Here is a 24,745-nt window from a genome sequence, read left to right as displayed (position 1 = left end):
ACTGAGGCAACTCGTTGCAAAGGTGGTCTAACTTCTCATCACTTGCCTTAGTCTTCCATAATGCAAAGCACATCTCCTTACGGACATGTATAATGCTATGCATTAAGGGAAGGGTCACTACCCAGACCGGTTTCCACCTTTATTGAGGCCTCATCAGTGGGAGCCAGACCCAGAGGTGGTGTTACTAAGGTGGAAGTAATGGAGAAGTGATATTTTCCTATATGAGTTGCCAAAAGGTGTCACACCTTATTATTAAAATATTCTGGATTAGAGATGGATAGTTGTTGAAAGTTTTTTCACTTGGTTATATTATAAATTAAAGATACCAAAAATTTATATACTGGTTTAATCCATTATTCAAGTGTAAGCAAACAAAGTTTGCACCTGAAGGACTGGGGCAACTCGTGGCGAAGGTGGTATAACATGTATGATGCATAGCATTATACATGTCCGCAAGGAGATGTGCTTTACATTATGGGATACTAAGGCAAGCGATGAGAAGTTATACCACCTTTGCCGTGAGTTGCCCCAGTCCTTCAGGCTCAAATGTTGTTTGCTTACACTTGGATAATGGATTAAACCAAGTATATAATTTCTTGGTATATCTGATAATCTGATATACTTCATTTAAGAAAAACAACACCAACACATTCTTAGTTGACTGTTGCTGACACTTTATATCATGTTTGTTCATATATCTATATGCAGTCTCAGCAAATTGGAAATTCATCACTATATTAAATAGCACTATTCACATTGTTTAGCCTCATAAGTGAAATATTATTTATCATTTTCAAGTGTAATTTAATGCAGCTTGTTTTCTGTTTCTTTTCATTTTAGAAATTACCAGTTACATTGCCCATACTGCTTCGTTTCCTCCTCCTTTGCATTTCAGCAATTCTTGTAGATGTTATTGTTACCCCTTACTTCTTGATTGTTGTTTTGCCAATTGCTGCTGTGTATTATTTTTTGCAGCATTTCTTTCGTTATACATCAAGGTAGGATTTTTTACTTAACTTTGTGTATGTATGTGTGTAATAAAATCTATTGAAAAATGCTGAGTTCTTTATTGTAAATGTTTATCTAATACACTCTCCATACCTTGGAGCTGTATTCAGAAGGATGAGACAGGAAATCCTTCAGGATAACATCAAAAAAATTCCTTTTAATGTTAAGGACCAGCACTGCAGATATTGAACATAGGTGTTATTACTGCTTAGTTTTACATATCTTCAAGAGAACCTTAGTGCATTTGATTCCTTTTAGTTGGAAAGTTAAATATTCAGTTCTTGTCATGGTACTAAGACTAACATTTATAAGAACTTTAACTAAAGATGAGTTAGTCAGGTCTCGTTATTGATTTAAACAGAGAGATGACAGGATTGTTCTAACACAGTAACAACAACAATCTTGACTTTGCCTTGGTGCCTCAACAACCAGCATGTCTCTGCAACGTTCAAAGTGTTTACATTAGAGTGAATGAATCTGCTCTTTCACTTTGATGGAAACAGTTGTCTCTTAACTATGGCCTAAAAATAAAGTCTATTATCTCTTCCACATCCTGTGTGGGCTATAGTAGTATTTTTTCTCTGCATTTGGAAGCTGAATATCACATACATCAGACTGGCATTTTCCTTTTCAATATGCATGTGAAAGAGATTATGAAAGCTATTGGCATGCACATTACCTGCACTAAACATGAGAGCATTCCTCCTCAAGTTATGAGGAGGAATGCATATGCGAGCATCTCCATACTCCTATACTCTCAAATCATTACTGGTTGTGCTATTGTGTTTCCTGTCCTAATTATCTCCAGTCTGATCTCCCCTTGCATACAGTAATGATACAGCTGAGCTGTATGCATTGTGGCATACTCTTTAACATATAAAAGAAAACTACTCCAAAAATATATGATTTATGCTGACTTGTTGAGTTCTTTAAAGGCCATCTCCTCTCCTGTACTATTCATCAGTACCTTTGAAAGGTTGAACAACTGTTTTACAAAATGAAGATCCCTTAATTTTGATATCCAGTTGTACTAGATTCCCAGCCACATTTTAATTAAGGACACTGAGACTGCAGCTACTAGATCAGTTATTACTTTTTCTATGTACTATATGTTAGTCCTGTATACAGACTACAGACAGTTTATAAGATCAAAGCTAATTAACGAGTGACAGGGAGCATTGACAAATAAATTGCATGAAATTAAGTATTGACTTTAATTAAATTAAGGGGATATTAGATCCCACATTGTTTTAAAACTGAATAAGAAACTCAAAGATTGGAATCAGAGAGTTTCATGCCGAATATAGTATAAAAAACTATAAAAGTATCGGCGAATACTAGCGTGAGCTAAATGCAAGTAGTCCTAGAACGTAGTACAAACACGGGCAACTCGTTGCAAAGGTGGGTAACGTTCCGATCGCTATTCTTGGTATTTTCCATAATGTAAAAACACATTTCCTAGGAAATGTATGCTGTTATTACATTATGGTGGGAGGTCACTACCCAGACCGGCTTCAGCCTTTATTGAGGCATCATCAATGAATAGCTAGACCAAATGACAGTTGTCTAGTTATTGTAAAAATAGAAGAGAGGAATTGTTCTTGCTTGGTTCTACATAGGTCTATATGACATTGCATCTCACCATTTGCGATGTTCTGTTAGGGTGCCAGTCTTCAATTGAGAAGGGGATGAAATGCTTACTAAACTTGCTGGACCATATATGCTCAGGCAGAACTGCATGAAGTTTTTAACATTTTACAAAGAATTAATTTATACAAACACATTTGATTATATATTCTCTTTATGTATAAATACTGCATTGCTGAACTTAATGGTTTAAAATTTGCTTTTTTGTACATAACATGTTATTTACTGATTTATCACTTTATTCTCCTTATATTCTTCATTATTACCCTGAATACTGCCATGACCTTTGGTTTGGCACAGTATGATCGTTACTGTGCCAACCGACCACTGCAACATAGAGACCTAGAATCCACCTTCTATTTTTGAAAAGTGTTTTTCTTGACAAGACTTGGGTATCTATTGGTATACTAGCTAGAATCAGAGTACCAGTCTTATGAATGAAAGTATATTCCTACACTAAGAAAACTCAAGACTTTCCAGGTCTGATGTAAAACTCTTTGTGACCATCTTGTGGGTTAGTGAAAAAGTCTGACAGATTTTTTTTTAAATTTAGGTGCAGCCATCAATATAGAAAAGTGGAGGTCTTTTTTATTAAGTTGCAATGTTGTCATTTGACATGAATATTGATTATCAATTTCCACATTCATGAACTAAATTATAAAAATAATGTAATTAGATTCAGATTGAAAAATCTCCCTCTCTTAATCATATTTAATATAGGAAGATAAATTCATGATGCAACATTCTATGTCAATAGATAAATACTTAATTCCATTTTAGATAATTTTAGACAATTTGGTATTGTTTAGTGGATGGTTGCATGCAACATCAGGCAAAATAGGTATAGAAATGTGTTAATTAGTAATTAAATATTAATTATACTGCCAATGAACTTTAAGTGCAGCACATAACTGGGTCAGGTCAACCATCAGCCCTGCTTTCCTTAGTTAGCTTAGTTTACAATGATGTAACTCTCTCCCAGAGAGACCTAGATTCAAATCTCCAGGACTCGAGATGAGGGCTTCTCCTTCCTGAAACTTGGATTTTTCATTTCACGAAACATACAGACTAACCAGAAGAACGCTTGCAGTTAATACACTGGTCTCATAGCCATAGTTCTTTTTCCAAAATTCAGCATTCTTTTGGTTTTTCTCATTTTTTTTTCTTAGTCACAATGTTTTTTCACTGGGATAGAAAGTTTTTTTACATGATTAGAACTTAAATTACATTTAATAAATTATATTTTTGTGTAAAACCTTCCTAAGCATCAGCAAACAAATTTCCACATTTCCCTCTATTTTGTCCTGTATATAAGTAGCCATGCTGTGAAGTATCTTCCTGACAAGGCTCTTTGTATATTGAGGCTGTTGACTTCGCATCAGTTACATTAGTTTACTGTGATGCATAACATAACTTCCTTTCAGATGTATATGTTGCTGTGCAGTGTAGGAAGGATCACTGCTAAGTACATTTAAAACCTCCGTTGCAGTCTCATCAGTGTGAGACAGATCCATGGCAGTGCTGAGCATAAACCAATGCAGAAGTGATATATTTTCCATATACAAGGAGCAAATGATATGAAATTAGCAGCCTCTACATACAAGTGTTCTTGAAGTATCGTCATGTGCAAACTTTTTATTTGCTTATGCTTGTGTAAAAAGCTGAAACAAAACTATAAATCAATGCAGAAGTGATATATTTTCCATATACAAGGAGCAAATTATATGAAATTAGCAGCCTCTATATACAAGTGTTCTTGAAGTATCGTCATGTGCAAACTTTTCATTTGCTTATGCTTGTGTAAAGAGCTAAAACAAAACTATAATTTCTTATCTACTATAATTTACTTTTCTTTGCATGTGGCCAATTTCCACCTGAGACACTGGTGAGAAAAGCAAATTTTTGTACTAAATAAAGGATACATTTCTAATTGGAGGAAGTGCTGACTATGTTGGTTTCCAAAAATTAAGGAACAAAGAGAAAAATCATGGTGACTCTAAAAACTATATAATGAATTTTTATACAATTCAGGGAAAAGCAGTATGATATGAGATGTGAAAGAAATGCACATAAAAACTGTAAATAAATAAATTGTAAATTCAGTAACAAATGAATACAGGAAGACAATGGTCAAAAATATGATCAAAATGAATTTGTCAAAGTTCCTCAATATGTGGTCATCCTTTACAGCATGGGTGTCAAACTCATGGTCCGCATGCAGCCCATGATGAATATTTTTGCAGCCCAGCCAAATGTTTGCCAATCAAAGTGATTACTACATATAGCCGTGTTGCATGCATTTCCTTTACACGCAGGCGAACCATTTCCCCCACTATTTCTACCAGTCAGTTATATACCGACTATCACGTGTCATTGCCACGCCCACGTCTAGTCATCAGTCTTGTTTGAACTGCCTTGTTTGGTGTGCGTAAGGAAATATTTCACTTTCGGTGAACAAGAAAAATAAGTTTATTTACATTACGCTTATTAATTTGTGCAGTTATTTAGTGTCTGGTAAGTTGATTTTCAAGAAAAAAATATCAGTTTTTATTAAAATATTCTATTTTATGATAACGATTATTAATTTTTATCAGTCCTTTGTATTCAGCATGTCTCTATCGAAACCAAGTGATAGTAATAAACGAAAAATTGCTGATGAACATTGAAATTTCCAAGAAAAGTGGGAATTAGAGTATTTTTGCTGTGAAGTAAAAAATAAAATAATCTGCTTAATATGTGATAATGTTATCAGTGTACCAAAGTTATACAACATTAATCATCACTATGAACAACATAAATTAAAATATGATAATTACGAGGGATTAATGAGACAAGAAAAGTTGAAAGTGCTCAAGTCAGGACTGAAAAAACAACAGTTCATGTTTACTAAAGTATCACCAGAAAGTGAAGCGGCGGTGCATGCAAGCTACATCTTGTCGGAGTTGATAGCTAAACACTCGAAACCTTTTACTGAAGGTGATTTCATTAAGGAATGTCTAATTAAAGCTGCCGAAATTATTTGTCCTGAAAATACGAAGGCTTTTCAAACAATCTCTTTGCCTCAAAATACAACTGTGGAAAGAATTACTGATTTGGCCCACAATTTGTAGTGTTGTGATGACTTGATGTTATGATGATGCCTTGCAACTATATCCAAAAATTTTGCTATCATGAAATGTCTTGTTCTCACTCCAGACACAAAATGGAAAACCACTCCAAAATGCTCGCTTTTATGTCATGGCTCATTTTCACATACTGCTGACAGCACCACTATTTGTATACAATAACCAGACTCAGTGTCACTTTTTGCATAATGTATCTGACTCTTTCAGATGTTTTTTTCCCTTTTCTCTCCCAAATTATCATGATTTTTCTCTTTGTTCCTTAATTTATGGAAACCAGTATAATCTCTATAGCTTAGAAGTAGTGATGAAAAGATCTCTATTCATATTCTATCCAAATTGAAACAAACTTTTATAAGATCTTGTCACTTGCATGTCTCATATGAAAGCACCATAGTTTTTTAATCTCACAAACTAGCATCAGAATTCAATAATTAACAGATATTGCAGACTATGTAAATGGAATTAACCCTCACATCACTGCATAGTTAGACTTAGACAAAGTCAAGCTAGTTGACTTGACAGACCAATGAGCCCAACATGTTAAGTTGAAGTGAACTAGTATTACTGACATGCCCTTGAAGATCGACTTACATACTGAGGAGAGAAGTGGGAGCCAAAAACCAGAGACACTGCTCTGGAACCAAACATGGCATTAGCCAATTCTGGCTTCCAGTAAAGAAACTAGTGTTTCACCAGCAGTGACATCTATTAGTGAGTGAAGGACTTGAATTCTTTGATATAAGGAACCTGTGATATTTTCATAGTGAAAAGGATCAACTATTTTATTTAATTAATCAACAGATTTCATTTTATCACAAATCATCATTAGTGCAATGGAACCAAGAGAACAATTGGAAAAGTTGTATCCTGGTGGTTAGTGATGTGATGATAGTGTCTCATCTGAAGTTTGTGTGCATCAGGTTTTTAATGAAAGATAACTAAACTTGATGTAGCATCATGCCTTGTTTGTTGTTGTTTTTGTTGTTTGTATTGTTTTTTTAGCATTTCAGATGACTCTTTAAATGCTCTGTACCATATCGGTACATTGTCATAGTACTTGGTGTTTAGTTCTGTTGTATGTGCTGCTAGTCCTGATTTTTTTTTCTTGTTTGCACCATGTCCTTGATGTATTCTGACATGCATTTTTTTCTTTTTCTGCTGGCCTGCTTGTCTGTCTTGCATGCATTTTGTTTTATTGAATGGGTAGTCTCAGAGGTCTGAGAGCTGAAATCTTGTTTAGAAAGGAAAACAGCAACCTTTATTTTTTGCTGACACATCTTCATTATCTTATCCATGACCAAAACAAATGTAAGGAGTAATGCTGCTTGTTTTTCTTGTTCATTTGATGGTCTTTGGGCTGTTTTAGCATTTTATCAACCAGTTTTTTTGTTATAATAATTTTTTTTGGCAATATGAAAGCTATTCTAATTCTTGATTTCTTTTTTCCATACTGCTGGAGATGTTGTGGGCACTTTCTCAGGAGGTTCTTGTAATGCCAGTTTTTTATTATTATTTTTTTTTTTTTATTATTTTTTTATTATGGATATTGGTGTATCTTTACATGTAGATATCTCCCTGTTGACAAGGGATAAAGATTTTTTATCCCTCCAAACAAGGATTTAAGTGAGGAAGTTTTGGCCTTACTTGCCACTCCGGAAGCCAGAGGTATACAAGATCACCTGCACTTAGGGTATCTGCTGTGTAGGACAAACACACTGGTCAGGAGAGAAAGAATACATGCCAGAACACATCAGAGATGTGATGTAAAAAAAGAAAACATAAATCTAGTCTAAAAGAATATACAAGAGAAACTGAACAACAACTATTATAGGAATACTGAAATGGTATACAACCACTACAATTTCATGCCAAAGCATTCAGTCATATGAAATGCTATTAAACCTGCACCAGTGCAATAAGAAACAAGGCATGATCCAGGTCTTTTCAAATGGGAAATTAAATTACAGCAGCTTATGATTATGTGCTATAAAAATGGTTTGTTCTTTTTTTTTTTTAGATGCAGTTACATGCATACTAAGTTTAAAACTATAATCCTATTAGGAAATTAAGGACAAAAAAAAAAAACTTTTATGCAACTGGAAATTATACCTTTTTCAATAGATAGTCCATCATTGTGCTTAAAATTTTAAAAATGTAACAAGTCTTCGGATCTTCCTTTGATTGGATATTTAATATTTGAAAGTACTTTTATGAAGTCATTTTTTATTATTCCAAAGGATATCATGGCACTAGTTTCACTTTTTTGCTGAGGTTATGTGGAATTATGACATTTAATCAACCAAACATAACACTTAATTTCAGAGATTCATGTATCAGATGAATGGCCTGTTTGAATAAAGTGAGATTTGTTGCAAACCATCGGACTTGATAAATACCTGTTTGTGACATGCTTATCTTTTGGAGAGAGAAATAGGTCACAGTTTTGGTTGATAGATTTGCAGCTATGCAGTGAGCTAAAACTTTCTGAGGACCCTCACAATGTTTGGAGTTTTGGAGTCCCCATTCACATTGATTATAGGAATTCTTCATATTTCATTTTTGATTTGAAGGATGTTATGAGAGAGAGAGAAATGATCAGTAATTATTGTCATTATTTGTAGCCACTGAGAAACAAAGTTTGCTTAATAGTTGAAATTTCCTGTTTGAGAAGTGCCTCAGAGGAGCATGTATTGTATGCTCGTTAATAGAGATTTAATTATTCTGGATATTTGAAATAGGTGATGAGAGACAGAGGACTGATGTAATATTTGGTTGCCTGGTTGTCAAAAGGATGATATGTTGGAGAGGGTTCAGAGACAATCGACTAAGTTTCTTTCTTGCCTCTGGAATGTGAAATATAAGGACAGATTTAGAGAATGCTAATTACAGAGCCTAGAGGATAGAAGGAGGGGATGGGGCATGATCAAGACACATACGTTTGTAAGGGGTAATTACCAGATTAACATGAATGAGATTTTTGTTAGAATATCTGGAGATGGGGGGGGGGGATGAGAGGAGATGGAGTACATGAGGAATAGTTTTTTTTTTTTTTTTTTAATCATGCACACATTCCATTTGATCCTAATGATGTCAGTTTTCACTTGCCTGTCTCATGACTACATACAAGAAGAGATTCCATTCTTATACCTTCACTGCTGGTTATTTTTTAATGTCCAACTGTACTGAATGGCAGCTAAGAATACATGAATTGAAATATCTGTAGTTTAACAATTCTTAATTAAGACTGGTTTAATCAGTTGGGAGTTACATAGATGCACAGCATCATTAAGCAGGAGCTGCAAAAAATTGTGGAAGGGAACATAAAGAGAAAAGTGATCAGGACATGAGTAGCACAAAGCACAAGCAATTATGCAGAGAAGGAAGAACATCACATTAAGACATGAAATTAGCTAAGCAGACAAAAAGAACAGTGACTAAAGAGGACAGTGATTACAGTAGGATAACTTCAATGAATGATTATGATAAGAAGGGACAAAAGCAAAAGGAAAAGAGAATATAAATTACAAAGCCTTGTGAATAGAAGGAAGGTGGAAGACATGATCAAGATGTATAAGTTTAATTACCAGATTAATGTGGATGATATTTTTCATAGAATATATGGAGATGGGAAGGATGAGAGGCCATCCCCAGAAGTTGTATAAGGTGGATGTGAGCAAGAAGATGAGGAGTAGATTTTTTGTATGGAGAGTGGTGGGTGATGGAATGCATTGCCTGAGAGTGGTGACAGTGCAGGGACAGTGAATGCACTTAAGTCAAAGTATGATGAAATGTGCATGTGAGAGTGGGACTTCCTGTGATAAGGCCCTTGACTCCATGGAAGTCTGTTGATAATAATAATAATCAATCCCAAAAATACTGAATAAGTAAATCTCTTAAACAAAAGCTCACAACATATGCTCCTCTGAAGCACTTTTCCAACAGGAAATTTCAATTTGAAGATCAGTTATGCTAACCACTTAGCCAGCTACACCTACTTAAATCCTTAGATTCAAGATGAAATGAGTAGAAAACAAGCTATTGAACCAAATCTCCCTGCTGCTGTTCTCAACTAAATACAAGCTTACCTCCTAGCTGCTCATGCTTTTCATCCAATCTTATTTCATTCAAACAGTACTTTATCTGAATAAGTTAATCTCTGAATTTGAATATCAGTGGCATATTGAGTTGATTAAATCTTATAAGTACAGATTAGTCCAGCATAAAAGTCCCAAAAATACCGAATAAGTAAATCTCTTAACAAAAAAGCTCACTACATATACTCCTCTGAAGCACTTCTCCAACAGGAAATTTCAATTTGAAGATCAGTTAATGCTAGCTGCTTAGCCAGCTACACCTATTTATATCCTTAGATTAAGATGAAATTGGTAGAAAACAAGCTATTCATGAATTCTTCCACCTTCAAACCTGTTATCCAAATCTCCCTGCTGTTATTTTCAACTAAATACAAGCTTACATCCAATCTTATTTCATTCAAACAGTTCTTTATCTGAATGAGTTAATCTCTGAATTTGAATATCAGTGGTATATTGAGTTGATTAAATCTTGTAAGTACAGATAGTCCAACATAAAGGTGACACTAACACCATGGGATCCTTTAGAATAATAATAACTTGCTCCATCAAAGTATTGGATGAGCTTAATATAGGAATTAGGATAGGTGGCAGATTGATCAGTAATCTGCAGTACACTGATGATACGGTATTCCTTTGCAATAACAAAGACAAACTAGGGCAAAGTTAATGAGATCAGTCAAGAACAGAGGGATTCAATGAAATCCTAGCAAGACAAAGATTATGGTTCTCAAAGGAAATATAGACAGTGAAGCTCCTGAGAAACAAGTGTACCTTAATGGAGAAAGAATTGAGGAAGTCTACAAGTTCGTGTACCTGAGATCCATTATTACTTTGAAGAATTACTGTTTAGATGATATCAAAAAAAAAAAAAAAAGCTAGATTAGGAATGGCTAAAACTACCTACTCTAGCCATAAATACTGTTACAACTTGAACAATGCATGAACCTTTAATCTATCAGTAAATCATTTACTGCTTTCAGCACATACAAACCACATATATAACATGCATATAGCAGCACTCAATGTTCAAAATATCCCCCTTTCTTCACACAGCATCCAATGGAAATGCTGCCAATACTTGCTCAAAATCCTCCTTCAGGCTGGCAATGCTAGGGTTCATTTCTTGCAGGCTACTCTCTCAAGCTCTAACCACAATTGGAAGTCCAACGGATTCAGGTTGGGACTTCCAGGTGGCCAATCTAATGGTGATATGTGGTCGGCCACATTTTCCTCCAACCACTGTTGTGTGGTCCTAGCCTTGTGTGCAGGAGCTGAGTCCTGTTGGAAGGTTCACTGACTGCTGTGAAATAAGGTGTTGCTCAGGGGCTGTACCACAGTTACAGCCCCTGAGCAACACAAATCCATTACAGTTTCCAGCACAGTGTCTTGATATACTTTGGTGAACGTTTTGACCCCTTTCTTGGAGAAATGCAACTTGAGTACTCTCTGATACATAGTTTCCATTAAACCATCACTAACATGGGATGATGACCTCTGTGAATCTTGAGTGCTATGGACGTACTGTGCAACCATCCAGGGCATGTACCTGATAGTTTTGTCAATTAAACAAGTGGAAAAAATTTAATAGCCTGTGTCAAAGAGAGAGACTAAAATTGGTATCAGCTGAAAGCAAGCCTAGAAAAGTCCCTGTAGTCAGCTAGAATTAAGTTTGTAACAGGCTTTTTGGCTGTATGGCATTATATAATCAGAAATGTTGTCACACAGCAGCAGCACAACAACTTTGTACAAATGTAATTTAAATAATTAAGTTAAATGAAAATGCTGTTGATATATGCAATACAATGGCAATATATATACAATGGAAAAATCCATACTGTTAACTATTTATTATTGGTTGTTGGAATTACTGTTGAAACAACTAAGTCTTTGAGTGTATAGTCAAGGTAGTGTAGTGTAGAAATTGACAGTTAATGGATTATTTCATTACTTAGAAAATGACTAGTGAAAACAGACAGAGTGGTTGGTGTAGATATTGATCATTGCTAGTTGGAGAAAAACCAAAAGGCCAGAAGACTGTTCTTTGGCATTGATGCAATTGAATCATTTACTGGTTGGTTAGTTACTCAAATTTGGCATCACTGGATGCCATTAGGTCGTAGATTCCCTTTCCACACAGCGTTAGTAGGACAATCACAAACAATTCCTACCAATGCTGGGATTTGATCCGCAGTCTCTTGGCTGGAGAGCAGATATGCTAACCACTTGGGCAACCAAGTCTGCTTATTTGCTGGAAGAAGCAAAATAAGTTGCCATGTTCAGATTTCTGTAGCTATTGCATTTTACATAATTATTTTTCCAGAAATATTGTCAAAATTTCTGGAAAAATAATTATGTAAAACTGGAATGAAAATAATTTATTAACTGAATCATTTATATGTGGATGTCTTACTGGTTCAAGCTAGCATTATCAAAGAGTGATGCATGCTCAATGAAGAATTTAGAATGATCTTGAGACCAAGGACAGTCATATGCATGGAGCGTGACCTCTTCATGGTAATCTTCTGTGATTAATGCTGACAGGAAGATAGAGCACTGCACTAATCTTTTGTGATTAATGCTAACAGGAAGATAGAGCACTGCACTAATTATGGTGTGATCTTATGTAGAACTTGAACTGTTTCAGGCCATCATTGGGGTGCTGCCAATGGTGATATGAGGAAGAACAGTCTCTATGATTTGAATTAAGATTTGTGAAGTAGCCAGGCCTTCTTCCACCTGATGAAATGGCCTTTATCCTAGGTATGTTATGCTATTCACGCTTTGGTTGCCTAATGTTGTTGTTTTTTCTAACCAAGGTCATTTTGTCTGAAATACTGGGTATCAGATTGACAGAGAATAACTGTAGGTGATTGGCAAGGAGAAGAGTTCTGACAGTCCATGATTTGTCTCAGGAAGGTGGAAAATTTGTTCAGAGGTTTGTAGATTATTCTGATTGTATGTTTTACGAGTGAGCCCAGTTTATCCATTGTAACCATTGTTTATCCATTTATACGTTTGTTTAGCATATAGATGTGATGCATATGTAGAGTCTGATTGTGCATAGTGCCCTTTTTTAAGGTTGGTGGAGTTTTTGTGTTGTATCCATTTTGTTTGAATGATGTAAGCAGAACTTGTTCCAGATGTAGTGCTGAGCCTTTGGACCAGATTCACTATACCTTGAAGTTTTGAAAATTCCAAGTTTCTTGGAATGATGATGGTGGCAAATAGGTATCTGTCCCCTCCCTCCCTTCCTCTCTCTCTCTCTGTGAGAGAGAAAGAGAGAGGGTATGGTAAGCTATGTTCAAATTATCTGGTATTAATGCATACTGTTGGTTAGTGTTCAAGAAAATGCATGACTAGAAGTAATAACTAACTAAAAAGAAAGAAAGAAAAACATTGTGAAGGATGTGTATAAGGAGAAAGGCATTTGGCAAGCTCACAGGTAGTAAAAAGCACAGGCAAGAAAGGTGATAAAACATGGTAAGGAAAACAAAATCAAATTATGAGAAGAAATTAGCCAAGCAGACCAAAGGAAATCCCAGAAAGTTCTTTCACTATGTGGTAAGTAAAGGAAAGAAAGAAGACTGTGGAAGGATAACTTCTAAGCATGCTAATGGTAGGGAGGTAAGTGAAACAGACAGATAGTTAAGTTACTGAGTGACCACTTTGCAAAGGCTGTCTTCCAAGTGTGAAAATATTGTTGTGAGAGATGTGACAGGAACTGATGTGAGAATATTAATGGTATTAATGCATACTGTTGATTAGTGTTCATGTTGTTGTTTAGTGGAGAAAATACATGGTTAGTTATTACTTCTAGTCATGCATTTTCTCCACTAAACAACAACATGGAAAGAAAAACAAAGAAAGAAAGAAAACCTAATTGAAGGATGGATCTATCTCAATAGGAACAAATTTGAGGATACTGGAGGCAGCTGTTTTACCAATAGTGACTTATGGATGTAAGTCTTCGAACCTAAAAAAGTCTGACAGGAAAAGGATGGCTGCTTTTGAAATGTAGTGTTACAAGATATTATATACTGAAAGGATCAACAGAACTTTAAGGCTCCATAAAGATATTGACAGAAGAAAGCTGAAATACTTTAGACACATAGAAAAAATGGAAGGAAGTCTTCTCATAACAGTAAAGGTAAAGTTCCTGTAAAAAGAGGAAGGGTAAAACCCTCAATAAGATGGGTGGATGGTGTATCTGAAGTGACTGATATTCAGAGAGCTGAAGTCTCCAGACTGGGATACAACATGACTGACCACTTGGCAAGGACTGGTGCAGCACATCACTGAGGAACGGAGTGACCATACAGCATCTGATGAGTCCAATGAATAGATAGATGGTATCAAAACATCTTTAGATATGAATGTCTGTACAAAGAAAGATCTAAAACCTTGTGACATTGTAAAACTTGATGTAGCTTGGAAGTACTAAAGCGCTTTACATCGATTTTTACAGAGGTCAAGTCCCATTCTCATGGAACTTGACCTCTGTTACAAAAAAAAATGTACAAAGACAAACAAGGTTACAAAAATAACCTTGTTTGTCTCTGTATATTTTATGCTAGATATTATTGTAAATAACCCTATGGGAATTAACTGTATTTACTCTTTTAACAAGAATATTTTAGAATGTCAAAAACAAAGGCAATGCTTTGCCACCGGAACTTTGTATAATATGAGGGCATAAGAAAGTTGTTTATGATTTTAGTGTATGAGAAAGTTGCTTACGAGCTTTGCGCATAAACACCTTCAAAGTCAGTGCCTGAGAAATCTGAAAGGTTCAGACAAGTTTACTCTGCCCGACAAATGATCAAAGGAATGCATGGAGGAGAAGAAAGAACGGGTCGGTCTTAAAAGAAGATCAAGGAGTCATGCCGAATTCTTCAGGGGTTACAACCTTTTGTGCAAGGCACAGCAGAAGGTGTAATAAAAAGGGACTGAGCCGAACATCAGGAGGAGCCAGTCAGCGGCAGTTACAGTCGGAGGCGGCTGTTAGAGCTATCAGAGTCGGCAGTCAAGGAACCAGTTGTTGGCAGTTAGAGCAGAGGTATTGGGAGTAGGATCCAGATTAGAAAATTGGGAATGATGAGAGAACAGCCAATGTAAATACCCGAAGCAGTTTCGCTTGGAAGTCCTTTTGCCATGGGAGATCAACCTCTTGCTGGAGCTGTTCGAGTACTGCAGGGTGCAGTCCACAGCCCTCCATTTCCTGATGAAATACTGCTGATGCAAGACACTCCTGAAGAAAGCCTATGACCTGAGATGAAAGAAAAGCCATAGAGACTTTAGTGCAAGACTTTTGATTGAATGTACGATACAGAGCCTCTGTATGTTTGTTCTATTTTTTTGTACATTTCCTTTTATAATCTAGGAGATATGTTATAGATGGACTGATAAGAATTAGCTTAATAGTAATAAGAAGTGTCCATAAGAGAGTCATGTGGAATGATAATGATTGGCATAAGATTTGTGAAATAACTTGACATAGTTAGCTAACCTCTTAATGAGTAAATCAGAGTTTTCAATAATTTGATTTAATAAGCAGAGAAGTAATTGAGTAATTGTATTGTATAGTTAATTAATATTGAAAAGGGAAAGTTTGTTTCTTTATGCTGAACGGTCTAACAGATAGGTAGAGAGAGTAACCTTCCTATCGTTTAATTAATGTACTTTGATATTAATGTAAATAAATGTGTTTTATTTATATGTCAATAGAGTGCCGCCTGATTCTTTAAATTACGATGCACTGTTCCTAAATAACTTGGACTTGTGAGTGGGAAACAACTGAGGCATATCAAGCGTAGTTTAAGTACTTGAGAAACCATGACTGTTTACGTAAACTTTATTGAAGGAATTTATGCTTGTGAGAGAGAGATCTACTGGACGCATTACTGAGTCTTATGCCAATATAGAAATACTGGTGGCGCAGTCTCGACAAATAAATTTTCCAGTGTTCATGTTCGTAGGCATTCGACTAGTAAATGCGAAAGATGGATAAACATAGTATGTAATAGAATAAGTAAGGAAGGTTACAAAAGCACACACTGCTTATTAGAATAAAGATATTACAAAAAAAACGCATCAGACATTATTCGTTACAAAGGCGCAGTAACCAAGCAGGCTTATAAATAGCAATAAATAGCTACCGTTTACAACATCATTCAAATCGAGTTTGGAAAATTACAATTTTCAACTGCGTAAAACTATAAGCAACCTTATAGTGTTATAGTTTTAAACCCATGCAGCTGCATTTACAAAAAACAACACTCAGAGTTAATGTAAATTTAATTATGTAATTGTAAATCATGTAAATTTCACATTGTTTACTTAGTTTGAATGCAAAGATGCAAATGTATGATATCATGTATGTTAATAATTGGAACAGTCTTATCTGGAGATATGCAGTTGTTTGCAGATGATGTCAATTGGAAAGAGCTATTGGTTGAGCAGATGTTGCGGTTCACATGTGAAATCATGCAGATTCTGCCTTACAGGAGAATCTCAATAAACTATGCTCTCTGTTTTAATATTGCAAAGTGTAAGGTCTTGAAATTTGGTAGGTAAGGTTGAGGTACAGAATTGTATGTATATATTTATTATTATTATTATTTTCTGAGACCTCCAGGGAGTCAAGGACTCATCGAGGGAGGCTATGAATCGCCCAAATGAGCTGTCATAACCAGCTTGTTTGGGTGATCAAACCAGCTTCCCTTCAGTTCATTCACATTAGATGCACTCACTAAGCCTAAAGGCAAACTCACTCACTGCTCTTTGAGAGAAAAACCTAGCTCTTACCCCTTTCTTGACTGTGAACAGATTTAACTTCCATGGATGCCCCCCATGTTCTCTCTCCACCTTCCATATAATGAAAAATTTCATCAGATGAAAACCTATAGCACCCATTCAAAAGTTTATATACCTCTATGAGATGAAAGACCTGGCAGTGATGGAAGACAAAGACATTCAGTTTAGGAGTTCCATTACTAAGAATTGCAAGAACATCACAGGAGATTATGGAATTACCATATTTGGCGGTGTATAAGACGCACTCCCTTTTTTTGTACATATTTTTTAGGAAAAAAACTTTACCACTGAATATTATAATGAATTTACAGTATTTCAAATATAAAGTAATAAGTATCAACAAATACCTAATCTAACTAGGAAAGATTATCCACCTTTTAATCTTCTTCATCAAAACCCAGAAATACATCTCCAGAGCTAAATGAAGAGTCATTTGAAACCTCTTCTAAATGCTAGGCTTCTTCCTGATGGCATAATCTCAAAATCTGAAGACTGCATCTAGCTGATCCACTGTGATCGTTGATGACAGCGCATGCGCATCCACTGAACTCTACTTAACTGGAATGCTCTCACACACTGCAAGGAAGCAAGAAAGAAATCATGTAGCTCGGAATAGAGAAAATTTCCAGAAATGAAAGTAATAAAAAACTGAGTATCAGCGTATAAGATGCATCCTTTTTTCAGACTTATTTTCAAAGAAAAAAATTGCGTCTTATATGCCAGCAAATACGGTATATAGAGAACCTTTATATACAGAAGCAAAGAGGTTCCCCTGATCTGTTGCATATGGACTACTGAGTGCAGATTTGTTCACTTCGTTTTCAAAGGGATGAAGATATGTTAGAGAGGATTCACTAAGTCAGTGTCAGGTCTAGGGTATGTGGGATTTGAGGATAGATTGAGAGAATCCGACTTGCAGTGCCCTGTGAATAGAAGGAGAGGGAATATGATTAAGACATATAATTTGCTGAGGAGTTGCTACCAGATTAATGTAGAAAAGGTTTTTCATAGAGAAGAAGGAGATGAGAGGCCATCCTTGGAATCTGTATAAGGAGGGTGTGAGCAAAGGAGTGAGGAGCAGGCAAGTTCTCTGCACAGAGAATAGTTAGTAAATGAAATGCATTTCCTGAAAACATGCATACAGAAACTATTAATGGGTTTAAGGCACAGTTCAATGATCTTTTTGCAATGATTCATTAATCAATTGCAAAAATTTATTCAATGATTTATTAATCCTCTGTTGGTATAAATTTCTTATACTTGAATCATTTAGTAGTCTTACTTTTTAAATTTTGTTTCTCTGTTTGTTTATTTATTTTTTGTAACCAACAGAGGATTAATAATTGGTGGAAACCTTAGTTTTGCCTGCACTATGTCGATTTCTAGTCAATTATATAATCATTTCTGTCAATTATATAATCAATGAGTCACTTTCATTTATGTTTACTATTGGTTCTCCAAATTTTGCTATATTATTAATTTTTTTCATTCCGATACTGGCATTAATCTCTGGCTGTAATTATATGGTCTGTTTTATTTAATTTTTCATATATTCCTTGTATTGAACTTTTGAAAAAGAAGAAAATATTATGTATTGCTAACAAAATATTTCCAGAAAGAATCAAAGAATTTTTGGAGTATCTTTCTTAAGTTTTGAAGTATATGTGGTTTTAATTATAGGTATAAAACAAAATAAATAAATCCTCTAATAAGTGTTATTCCTCAATGTGAATATGCAAGACTGTTTAGCCTTAACTAAGTTTTTGGAAAATGGTTGTCAGTCAAGTTCCAACCTCACTTCAATAACAACTAGTGCAGTTCAAGTACAAATAGCACAGTGAAATACTGCCTCTTGCATTCATGAAAATGCAGTCCATGGACTAATGACAGAAGTGGTACTTATACACAAAATCATGAAGTTGTACTTATACACAAAATCATGAAGCAGCGAATTTCTCTGAAACTTATAATGCTTCATTCTTTACAAACGGATATATTACTTGGTAGATGCATGCTGAACCTGTTATTGTCATAAAAACATGCAAGCATTTTGTCATATTCATCTTAGTGAAATTTCACACAAATCAAACTGTTTAATTATATTTAAAATTAAAAGAAACACACGTATTAACCACAGAAAACTTTTAAAACTACTTTAAACTACTGTACTAATGATGTCCTAAGATACTTAGGATGAAATATTTACAATTAAATAATTTTCACTGTGTTAATACGTGTGTTTCTTTTAATTATGATCGCACCACAGGTTTCGTTATTTAAAAAAAAAAAAAAAAAAAAAAAAAAAGAAGTTTAATTATATATGTTAGTTTCACTCAAGTGGTTATAAAACCTATTGTTGATTGGATTTTAATGGCACAGATGCGAACACAGATTGATAAGAAAATAACTATTTATTGACTTAATTGCTAATATTTTGCTGGTATTCTATCCAGTATCTTCAGAGCACACAAACAAAGTTTGTTACAGCGAGACAACTGCAATCTGATGTAACAGTGGTTACACCAGATTGCATATAACTAGTATGAGTAATTGTAGCGTGCAACACAAAGACTAAAGTCCTAATTAAGCGGCATCTTAGTTGTGGGGGGAAAAAAATGAGAGAGAAAGCAACAAGTATTAATTTGGTCTTAGGATGACTGTCTCCCAAATTGCATATAACTCATACTAGTTATATGCAATCTGATGTAACAGTGGTTACACCAGATTGCATATAACTAGTATGAGTAATTGTAGCGTGCAACACAAAGACTAAAGTCCTAATTAAGCGGCATCTTAGTTGTGGGGGGAAAAAAATGAGAGAGAAAGCAACAAGTATTAATTTGGTCTTAGGATGACTGTCTCCCAAATCTTTGGTAGATTTATACAGCCATACTGGTTGATGTTTGGAGTATGTTTCAAGGCTTCTGTTGATTCCAGGAAAAACTTCTCTGACTTGTAAAAGCACTTTTGTGCTGTACCTGTATAGCACTTTTGTTTTTTTCCAATTGATCCTGTGTGCTGGGATATCCAAAGCATGGTCTGCTAAATCCGACTTGCCATAACGAAAGTGCCGGATGTATTTTTTGTGTTCACTGAGGCGGATGTCCACAGTTCTTCCTGTCTGTCTATAGTAGGCTCGAAGGACCGACTTAATTGGAGATGTGCAGCTATTCACTGATGATGCCAACTTAGGAAGGGCTATTAGAAGTAGAACAGATGATGTGGCCTTTTAGGAGAATCTGAACAGAATGTGAGTGGAGCTATCAGTTTAATGTTGCGGAGTGCAAGGTCTTGAAAGTTGTAGGCAAGGTTGGAATGCAAAGTGTGCAGTTAATGGAGAAATTTTAAAGGAGGTAGAAGAGATGAGAGATCTGAGAGTGATGATGGACAGACACTTAAAGTTTAGGGGGTCACATGGCTGAAATTCTAAGAATATCCCAATGAATTATGACAATAATGAAGATATTGACCTGCAGAAACAAAGAGATTATTGTTCCCTTGTATGAGGCTTTGATCAGGCCACATATGGTCTACCATGGAAAGATTTGGTCGCCTGGTTTACAGGGGGATGAGGATTTATTGGAGAGGATCCAAGAAGGTTTACTACGTCAGTGTCAGGTCTGTGGAATGTCAGATATGAGGAGAGATTGAGGGAATGCAACTTACAGAACCTTGTGAATAGAAGAAGAGAGGGGGATATGATTGAGGCATATAAGTTGGTGAGAGACTGTTACCAGGTTAATGTCAAGGAATCTTTTTATAGAATAGTGGGAGGGAAGGGAAGAACTAGTTGCCAACCCTGAAAGCTGGATATATAAGGAAGATGTGAACAGAGGATTGAAAATCAGGTTCTTTGCATGGAGAATGATTTGTGAATGGAATGCATTGCTGAAGGTGTGATGAGTGCAAAAACTGTCAGTGGGCTCAAGGCATGGCTCAATCTTTTGGCATGAGAGATAGACCTCCTGTGATGAGTCCTTTGACTCCACAGAGGTCAGATGTTAATAATAATATATGCATAAATCGGATTCAAAACTGTGATCTTACAGTTTGAAGAGTGGAGATGCTTTCTACTTACATAGCCAGCCATACATCTATTCTTTTACTTCTTCTTACTGTTTTTCTTAATGATTTTCAAATACCTTCTATTTTTATTTTATTTTATTTTTATTATTATTTTTAGCTTTATTGTATTAATTTTTGCTGTTAGCTTTAGTAAATTTTCAATATTATAATTCTTCAATTTAGCATAACATGTTCAGCATCAAATACTTTTCATTTTCTAGATTGAATATTTTGTGATATTATATAATAGAAGCATGTATATACTACAATAAAATGATGTAATTTTTTTTTTTCTTAGAGAATTGCAACGATTAGATAGCATTACCAAATCTCCTGTTTTTTCACATTTCTCAGAAACATTAGGCGGACTGTCTACAATACGAGCTTTCAGGTATTGTAATTAATTGAACTTCAATTTAGACAGGATTATTATAAATGTTTTTGATAGTATGGTGTTTTATTGTGGAGAAACCATATAATAATCAGATCTGGACCAGTCTTTGAGATAAAACTCCATAGATATAATACTAATCTGATTTTCCCTTTTCAGTCATTTCTAACCATAAGTGACTTTGTAGGCATTGCCCACCAAGTATTCCTGGTGAGATTTTCACAGGATAGATCACCATTGCTTTCCCCAACCCCCAAATTTTATCTGGGACCGGCATATGGCTGGAATGTATTCATGACTTTAATCCATGCATGTTCATGGGGCTGCCTGTTCTGGGGACAAAAAACCCAAGTTTCCAGGTGAAAAAATCCCTACCTCCGTATGAGACCGGCTAACTCACCTTTAGTTGAAGAAAGAGACCAGATAAAGGTTTCTCGTGTCACTGACAGGAATCGAACCTAGGTCTTTCTGCCCAAAGGGCTTCATCTATACCAGGGGTTCCCAATCTTTTTGTTTCCTAGAGCACATTCTAAAATTCCAGTAGGACGCCAGGCACCATCTATTTTTTCAAGCAAATTTTTTGAATTCTTTTGTTAAATGAATACATACAAAGTTTACATTATAATCAAATGTTTTATTATTTTAAAGTTTACATTATATAAAAATTTAAATATATATATATGTAAGTTAGTGTGATCTTTGGCATTGCATTTCATTGGCCAGTGCTTCATGATTAGGAGAATGTGATGATATTCCAATTCTTAAACAATCATCAATGTGCTCATCAGTGAGTCGTGATCTATATTTTGATTTTATGATATTCATGGTTGAAAACAATGATTCGCAAAGATATGTGGAACCCAAAAAACGATTTTATCTTGTATGCTGCTCTTTTTAAGAATGGAAACTTTTTTCTATCCACTAGATTCCAGAAGTTTTTATCTGTTATATGGGATTTTAGCGTAATGTCATTCTGAAGATCCAAAATTTCTAGCCCCAGTTCTTCAGCATTTACTTGAACAAGCTTTGCAATGCATGCAGCTATTTCTATTATATTTACTTGGCAAGTAAAAGGATTGATAAAAAAGGAGATCATTGGCTCGATAATAGTAAATTCCTGAAATCTCTTTTCAAACTGTTCTTTAAGCACTTGAAGATGTTTAACAAATGGTGACAAGTTAAATTCACTATCACCTACCATTTTTTTCATATTTGGGAAATGAACGGGAGTTCCCATCTGCAGATGTGATATCCACAAATCCAGTTTTGCTTTAAATGAGTTTACAGAGCCTATCATTTTAGCGACATGTCTGTCTTTTCCTTGCAACTCCAAATTTAAAGAATTCAATATTTTCATGATGTCTGTGAGAAAACATAAATCCAACAGCCAGCAAAAGTCATTCAGTTCATCAAAATTTTCATTTTTGATGTGAAGATATTTTTTTATTTCTTCAATTATGCTTAAAAATCTTGTAAGGACTTTACCTTTACTGAGCCAATGTACTTCAGTATGCAGGATGAGATCAGGTTCTTTATCTTCAATGTCTTGCAACAGAGCCTTGAAAAGTCGGTGCTGCAAAGGGGCTGCTTGAATGGAGTTGTTTATTTTTGTCTCAATCAACTTTCATAACATGTCCAAAGGGCAGTATTTTACTGCACAAAGCTTCCTGGTAGATAATACAGTGGTAGGACATAAAGTTTGGAAATGAATGATCTTTCTTGCAGAGTGAAATAAATTCATTGATATTGCCAACCATTGCTGGTGCTCCATCAGTAGTTATCGCAGACAGCTTGTGCAAAGGCATATCTATTGACTTGGAGTATATTCTGAATGTATTATAAATATATTCACCCATTGTTCATCCTTTCATGGGTAATATTTTCAGTAGATCTTCTTTTATAGTGAAGTTACTAAATATCATTCTCACCATAACTGCTAACTGTGCTGTGTCTGATACATCTGTTGACTCGTCAAATTGTAAAGAGAACCAGTTACATTTTTTCTAAGTCACTTTTTAACTGAGTTTGTATGTCCATTGAAATTACATGTATTCTTCTTGTGACAAAATCTTGTATTGTCAGCAATACAAGATTTACAATTGAATTGTAAATTTTGTATTGCTTCTCACGTTTGTTAGAAAATCCCTCAAATAAACAATCAGCACCAGTCAAAAATGCTTCTTTTAATAACTCGCCATCTTGGAACGGTTTTTTCTTCTTTACAAGCATGTGAGAAATTTTTAAAGAAGCAATGGTGGCATTTTTAGATGTTACCACATGTCTAGTGAAAACTGACTGTTGGGCAGACAGGTTCGATTTTAGTTGATTTTTTTTTTTTTCGTTCTTATTTCAGATTTAAGTGGATAATTCGTATTAAAAGTGGCATGCATTGTCTGGAAGTGACGTTCAACATTATGTTTTTTCAGAATTGCAACGCTACTGTTGCAGAAGAAAGAAACAAACAAACACAATTATCTTTAAAATTAACAAAACAATATGTTTCCTCCCAGTCAGTGTTAAAATTATAGGTTCGTTGTCTTTTACGTGATTCACTCATTTTAGGATTAAAAATCAAAATATTTCACAAATTTAAGCACAAGACACTGTTAAAATTATGAGCATATAACTAGCAACAGATAATGGACAACTTCGAATGCACATCTACTTTACATCGTATGCATTTAATACTCGTCATATGTCATTAATGCATGCGTCATATAGCATGCATGACAAATAGTTGAGAAAGCATGGGAATATAACAAAGATCTGTATTTAAGTTTTGTCGATCTGGAAAAGGCATATAACAAGGTGCCAAGAGAGAAGCTATTCAATACCCTATAATTATATGATGTCAATGGGGGCATTATATCAAGCAATACTTAGTCTGTATTTGAGTTGTAAGTCGGCAGTTACAGGAAGATGGTTTAATGTTAAATCTGGTGTGAGACAAGTATGTACATTATCCCCTCTGTTATTCATTATCTATGTGGATCACATTATGAAGGAAAGTGGTATTAAACATGATATCAGAATTGGATATGTTAATCTCAGCTCTTTTCTTTATGCGGATGATGTTATACTTCTAAATTGAGCCTGTGTAGCTCAGTGGAAGCAGCATGTGCATCTATTGTGCTAGATTGCCTGAAGAAAAAGTTTCGTAAGTTGGATTCTAGTCGCTGATTAGAGAACTTTTCCACTTCCAGACCACAGGTTATAGGTATTAGTGAAACATGGCTGACTGTAGATGATATAACTAGTGGGATTGAATGTGATGGGTATAGTGTGTTCAGGAATGACAGAGAGAATAAAATGGGGGGAGGAGTATTGTTGATGATAGCTGATGAGCTACAGCCAAGGAGAATAGAAGTTGAATTGCAGGATAGAGAAAAGAGCACATTTGAGGCCATTTGGTGTGAGATTGTGGCTAGCAGAACTAAATATACAATTGGGTGCTGCTATAGACCAGGTGATGGAAAAGATGGTGGTGACAGTATGCACAAGCAAATAGAAGAAATGGGTGGAAGGAGGCTGATTATTATGGGAGATTTCAACTATGGTCGCATTTATTGGAGTGAGGAGAGGACACACGGGAGGAAGGAACT

At 35.2% G+C, this 24,745-nt stretch overlaps 1 protein-coding gene across 3 annotated transcripts in view; it reads left to right on the top strand.

Moving 5' to 3' along the window:
• The window catches only part of LOC150104479 (ATP-binding cassette sub-family C member 8-like), an 822,612-nt gene that overhangs the window by 573,132 nt on the left and 224,735 nt on the right, over positions 1-24,745 (top strand). For all 3 annotated transcript variants that reach the window (XM_090395659.1, XM_090395657.1, XM_090395658.1), the window contains exons 23-24: positions 841-998; positions 21,051-21,143. In XM_090395659.1, coding sequence (XP_090251785.1) covers positions 841-998; positions 21,051-21,143 — 251 coding nt within the window. The remainder of the gene's footprint in view (positions 1-840; positions 999-21,050; positions 21,144-24,745) is intronic.

Source organism: Typopeltis vanoorti, chromosome 7 (assembly GCF_054136105.1).
Source record: "Typopeltis vanoorti isolate ZY-2024b chromosome 7, IOZ_Tvanoo_1.0, whole genome shotgun sequence".
Taxonomy (NCBI): Eukaryota; Metazoa; Arthropoda; class Arachnida; order Uropygi; family Thelyphonidae; genus Typopeltis; species Typopeltis vanoorti.
The sequence above is the reverse complement of the archived record's forward strand: the minus strand, read 5'-3'. Positions and strand labels throughout refer to the sequence as shown.